The 6,610-nt window shown below is 38.9% G+C and overlaps 1 protein-coding gene across 1 annotated transcript in view; it reads left to right on the top strand.

The window, feature by feature from the left end:
* LOC138030839 (uncharacterized) overlaps nt 1–5,595 on the top strand; it is a 34,837-nt gene extending 29,242 nt beyond the window's left edge. Inside the window, exons 2-3 of the mRNA XM_068878704.1 lie at nt 3,285–3,425; nt 5,111–5,595. Coding sequence (XP_068734805.1) covers nt 3,285–3,425; nt 5,111–5,595 — 626 coding nt within the window. The remainder of the gene's footprint in view (nt 1–3,284; nt 3,426–5,110) is intronic.
* Nucleotides 5,596–6,610: the final 1,015 nt, after the last annotated feature.

The raw sequence follows: 6,610 nt of genomic DNA, 5'->3' as shown, positions 1-6,610 counted from the left end.
CTACTGCTCTGCAGAGCAAGCCAAAAGACAGATGAAGAAAAAAATAACATAGTTAATCTTGTGTATGTAAATAAGCGTGACATGCAACCGGAAGCTCAAAAGAAAGTGGGCGGCTACCGAGAAAAGGCTAGTTTTCGGGCAGGCGGTTTTTCTCTCCGCTCTCCCCACTCCCCACCCCGTCGTTTTGTCACAGGGCCCCGACCTATCCTACGCTCTTCCAATATGGCGTCTGATAGTGTTTCGTGGCGACATAACATCTACCGCCTGCAAGCAGGCTAAATTTCAAAAAAAACTTTCTCGAGCAAAGCAACGAAGTTTCAAGCAGACGTTATCCTCATTTGGTTAGTGTTTTGTATAACATCTCTCCACTAACGTCATGCTTTTCTTCTGGCGTGTGGTTTTTGTGAAATTTATACGCTGGCTGTTTCCCTGCTGGTCCTCACTATTCAAGCGGACAAGGACTAAAATACAATTCTGCCCTATTTTCACGAATTGAACTTAAGTTTGTGGGGTAATAGAAACATTAAAAAAAAAACAGCCCCATTAAGTTTACGGTTCGTCCTCAAGTTTTCCAAACTTTCGGTCACTACTCGATCAGGTACCTATTCCAGAGCTTTTAACGTTTCATGATGATTCAGAAATAAATGTGCCACTCTTTTGCCGGCATGGAATTATTTTCTCGGCGTTTTTGTTGCCATGTTATTTTCACTAATGCTTGAAAAATATTTATGAAAGTCAAGTTGACTAGTGCACGAATGATAAAACAACGCGAATATCATTCGTGCAGTAGTCTACTTGACTTTCATAAGTATTTTTAAATCAATTTTGACTGCTCACGGTATTCTCTGATCCAACGCTGTGCAAGACTTATCGTCCACGGTTTTCGAAATGGTTTTAAAACCTCAGTCATTACATGCAACGAAGAAAGGGTGACTGTACACTAAAGAAGAACTATGCAGGAACGAACACCTTTAAATATTGCTATTTCAACAAGATTGTAGACATGTGAAATTCCCTGCCACACTCAGTTCGTCGAGCAACTAGTATTAAATTTTTAAGAGGAGTGCTAGGGATATCCTGATCAGAAGTCTGTGATTTATCACTTATCATCTTGTCTTATTTATATTAGTAACCCTATTTATTATCGTATTCCTATGGTACTTATTTAATTATCTATAGAACTGGGCTTTCCACTGTAGCCGTGTACTATATACTTCCCTATTGTAGTGTAATTATATATATTAGTTCGGTCAGTGTAAAACGCAGACTGCAAACTGCAGACTGCAGACCAGGGGTAAAATGCAGACTGAGGTCAAAACGTAACTGTTGAAAAAGCCCAAACCCCTTAGAAATGCTAACCTTAGGCCTAATTAGGCCTAAAACAATATTTAGGCTTAACTGTGAGCATTTCTTATGCGTTTGGTCATTTTTTCAACAGTTAAATTATAACCTCCCGCTACATTTTACCCCCGGTCTGCAGTTTGCAGTCTGCAGTCTGCGCTTTACACTGACCGTATATTAGTTAGTTGGGTGGTCCATCTTGTATGGGGTCTCAGATCCTTTTATAGACTTTCCCTGGCGCCCTTACTACTCATTTCCACATTCGCTCACTTATGTATTCTTGCCGAAATCATAATGAATAAAAAAAAATAAAAATCAACTTCACCAATGCTCGAAGTAACGCGTGACATATTACAGTCGAGTTACCTGCGCAGTAACGTTGCGCACAAACAATGAGCGCGATCGACGCTTTTCGTGTTCAGGTGGAAAATGGTTTGGAAAATAAATTTTTCCTGCATTTTTCGCCGGTTTCAATCCAGGTTTGACATATATAGCTGTGGTCAGGACCACATTGGTGGATATGCAGTTATTCAAGTCAAGCATCGGAGCGATATAAACTAAAGGAGGTTCGAAAGGGTCTTTCGTTGCTATAGTGTTTGTGAAACGATGAACCATACCAAAGAAGGATATTTCATAGTGTACGCGAACTATAAATATCTTTTGCAACTCTATTGTTGGGCAATACCTTAAGGGCAACCATGACGTCATATCCGCTACCATGGCAAAACGCCAGGTCACAGAAAAAAAGGCCCTCTAAATTTTAGTTTTTGTAAGTTATCTGAAAAACGAAGTCGGGGACCTACTGTTTTTAGTTCTTTGTTGGAAATCTCCCTAAATTCTATAACTTCTTAGAGAGTAGGACAAAAAGTTATCTACTAGACTTTGAGATGCGTGGAAAAAGGGCATTTTATAGTTTACAGAAAATTGTACCAAGCAAAATTTCCTCGAAACCTTTTTTTATTTGAAGTGCCATCGTGAATAATACCAGCACGCAAAAAATCAAGATAGGTCACCGACCAAAAATACCAGATGAAGAGAAATTTTTCCGCCGGTTTCATTTCCGGTTCGCGCGATTTTACGCCGCATTTTCACTTCCGGTGATGATGGGCAAAGGATGACGAGCAAACTTTGACAGAATTAAGTTCAGCTCATCGCCACTCATCGCCGTTCGCAAGTAAAATGTCAGTTAGTACAAACCAGTTACATTAAACGAATTAAATTGTTCTTGTTTGCCATATAATAAACATCTTATTAACCGAGCTTAGTCAGTCTGTATGGCAGAATCTTGACCTCGGTCGTGTGTTCTCCCATACAGACCTCCTGCTCGGTTAATAAGAGCTAAATATAAAACATTATTGAAATACTGTGAATTTTAAAGAAAATCGGCTAAAATTCCTTTGAACAAAGTGTAGGCTACCCGTAGCCTCTTGTTTATATATATAAAACGACTAATTTGGGGACAGAGGCTTTACAGTTCTTAAGAGGTAAAGGTTCTTAAATGTTCTTTAAGGTTGGGTTGTGTATCATACAATAAAAGAAAATGCATTGTTGATGTTTAAAAAAAGTTAATTGTCCTGTTAGACTACAGTTTTTCCATTTATTTTAACTTTATTCATGCTAACCACAAAGACAAAAACAAAGAAAATGAGCAAAATGAAGCTGACGTTTTTCACTTCTCTCTCAGCCTGGTTACTTTCTTAGTAAGTTCTTAACAATTTGGTTCATCGTCTCGGCCTGAACGATCTTATAAAAGGGTTCTGATAAAAGAAAAAGAGTGTATTAAAGTGGTTTCGTTGACTTTTGCTGAGTCTAAAACCAATCAATCTTAGTTAAAACAGAGGGTTATTAAAAGATCATCAATATTGGGTCCGTGCCGCATTTGCTACCACTCATCATTCATATTACGCTGATAGTTATAGAAGTTTTGTACATTTCGCCTGCAGTGCCACTGGGCTCAATTCAAGAGCTTCCCGCTGAATCGTGCGCTGAAATCAAAGCGAGTGAAGGAAACAAAGTTTCTGACAGCAAGCACTGGATAAACTCGGATGAAAATGCTGGTCAGGTTATCCAGGCTACTTGCCAAGGTCAGTGCTAGCTATTAGTGCCTTTTGTGTAAAATACAATTCTTTCAAGATCTCCTACTCGGGTTTGAGGCCATCCACCATGTAACTCAACAAATGAAATAAGAGAGGAATGTGCAAACCTAGAGCTTTTCACGCTTCTTTGAAAATTCTTTAGTTCCTTCCATAAGACCAACGATCATTCTCGTGTAGAAAATCAGTTGAATACAACAAGTCGTTGACTTCTTCACCGGATAATTCTGTTGACATTAAACTCTTTTGGGCTCAACATGTCTGCCATATAACAGCCAACAGACAATATTTTTCTTTTCTCCCGACGAAAACATCCTGTTTTCAGACTAAAGAATAGAGCCATTTAAGAGCAATGTCATGCTAATTTCGCTGTTTTTAGGTAAAAATCGAAATTAGTACATTAGTTCTGACAACCCACTAACAAGATATGAAATATAATTAAGTAAAGTACGATCGTCCGGGTGAGTGTGATATGAGTGTATTATGATATGACTCCTGGGTTCAAATCATTTACAGTATAAAATATATTTATGGCGCAAAGAGCCAAACGTGGTGAACATTGGACAATTTTTTCAAGTTTCAATCCATTTCCATCATCTCCATTCTTGGCTGCAAACAAGTGAGAATAGCTGCTTCGAAATCCACTGCACTTTGATGGTCATTGGCAACAAAACTACAGCATTATTTTTTGGTCTTTACTGATGCAAAGACGACTTTAAGTGTTATGGCGTGACACTTCCCTTTTAAGATCGAGTTTATTATTCACAATTATTCAAAATGGAATTTACAATGACAGAATAAAATAAATGAAAAAAATAAAAGAAGAAGGGCATGACTTAGCTCTTATTAACCGAGTAGGGGGTCTGTATGGGAGGATTTTGACCGAGGTCGTGAGTTACAGACCGAACGCAGTGAGGTCCGTAGAACTGATACGACAGAGGTCAAGATTCTCCTATACAGACAGACTAAGCTAGGTTAATAAGATGTTTATCTTATATCAAACAAGAACAATTTAATTCGTTTAAGGTAACTGGTTTGTACTAACTGACATTTTGCTTGCGAATGGCGATGAGTGACGATGAGGTGAACTTAATTCTGCCAAAGTTTGCTCGTTCTCCTTTTTTTCTCATCATGCTTTTTGGCACTTCCATAAATAAATATTGGTAGAAGAATATACTCAATATTTTAACATTTTAGTCTGTAACTTTTTCACAGCAAAACATTACTGGTCTAGATGCCTGTCTAGATGGGAAAATCTAGACCGCGGTCAATATCGATTTTAGCAAATCAAATTCGTGAATTTGGTAGTTCCCAGCCCTTGTGAGACAGAGCCATGATATAATAAAAAAGAAGATCAAACTTCCAAGAGAGAGTGTGTGGTGGCTAAAGAAGCCAAGCTTTGGAGTTGCTAACTACCACGATGCAGGTACAAAATACTGCAATTAGAGCAGGACAGTAAGCACAAAGAGGACAGATGTCATCTCGAATTCTCGGCTTGCAATGGAAAGGTCATACAGCCATTCAAGGCAGTTGTTTGTTCAAGCTGTTCCTTTGTTTAGTTGATTGTTTTCATGACAATTTTTGTTGTTAATGATGTTGCAATGGTCTAAAAAAAAGTCTATAACAAAGCGAAACATAACTTTTTTTAGTAATAAAAGAATTGTTTTTATGTTCAGAGGTGTGGCAAAAAATCAACGAAGATCCGGTTTGCTTTGGAGCTCGAGGTGATCAATACGGTGCCTTCCACATGACTAAAACTGGAAATGTAAAGGCCATGAAGCTCGTGCACAGAAGCGGATCCATCATATGCAACAAGGTTACCGCTGCTTCCTACTGGAGCTGTACCAACTTACACTACTATGCAAACAACACATTTATGACGATCATAACAAATCCCAACAAAAAAGCCCTTATGCCAACAGAGGAAGATTTGAAAATGTTCAATTCCGGAAATCATCCCTGCAACCAGAAAAAGCACTTCTACATTCTTGACGGAATTAAGCAAGGATCATCAGAGCTTGTTCTAAGCAGCCATTCCAGTCCGTTTCGTTTATTAAAGAACCAGGAATTGCAGATATGGTATGGACAAGACTGGGCGAATTGTTCAGAGGGAGACAACAATGGCACTACTTGTGTTGATGTATTTGCCTGGTACATGTGACAATAAAACCTAGGTTTGCAGTAAAAGCAACGGCAGTTACTATGGCTAACTATATTTAGATTTCCGCCATGATTACAGTATTTTCTCGCTAGTTTATGGTTTCTCGTCAGTGTTTACCGTGTTGTGCACAGACAAACAGAACCAGCCTCACTGAATTGAAGCAAGCCAGTTTGTACGATTGCTGATATAATAAAATCATGAAGCATGAAGCACAAGTTTGGAATATTTGGATGTGTGGTTGATTTGAGTTGTGTTGTTTACATGTCATTTCTGCGGTTAACCTTAAGTTGCATAGGGGGTAAAAGCAAGTAATTGGTTAAACTACACAAAATCGACTCGACCGCCGTGACACAAGACCCTAAGAACGTACGTGCTGCTGCAAACATTACTTTTAACAGGGGTAGCTTTAGGGAGGGCGGATTTAGGAAGGGGGGGGGGGGGTTAGCCCCCCTTTTCCCCCATGTATTTAAACAGCTTCTGTATGACCCAACCGACTTTCAAGTGGTACAGTGTGCATCAGACGGTTTTACTTCAGAGAATGATTACTTAGTTCAGTTTTAGAGCCTTTCGTCTTTCAAATGCATCTTGACTATAACGTGAATTTTTCGGATAGAGGGCATGTAGGGGGGAGGTGCGCTCTCGCCGCAATTTCTTCGGCCCCCTCTTTCTGCCTTTTCTGCATCCGTCCCTGTTTAAGTTATCACGTTATAATTTATTAATTTTGCAAATACATCTTCTACCTGAAAAACTTATTATTATGGATAATGAGCGCTGTGACTGGCTAAGAGCTACGGACCGATTACGAAATTAGCACATTAAAAATTAAAATAACGCCAAATTGACACTTCTCTGTATTCATTAACGTTTCTTTGGCCGTTAATAATTGCGAATGACGACAAAATGTACCTTACCAAATTGTGCTCATTGCTCACGAAAAGATATATATATTTCTTTGGACAGAGTAGACCGACAATCGCTAACACTGCAAGTGATCCCTTCCGTTCGAATCAACTAA

Source organism: Montipora capricornis, chromosome 13 (assembly GCF_036669925.1).
Source record: "Montipora capricornis isolate CH-2021 chromosome 13, ASM3666992v2, whole genome shotgun sequence".
Taxonomy (NCBI): domain Eukaryota; kingdom Metazoa; phylum Cnidaria; class Anthozoa; order Scleractinia; family Acroporidae; genus Montipora; species Montipora capricornis.
The sequence above is the reverse complement of the archived record's forward strand: the minus strand, read 5'-3'. Positions and strand labels throughout refer to the sequence as shown.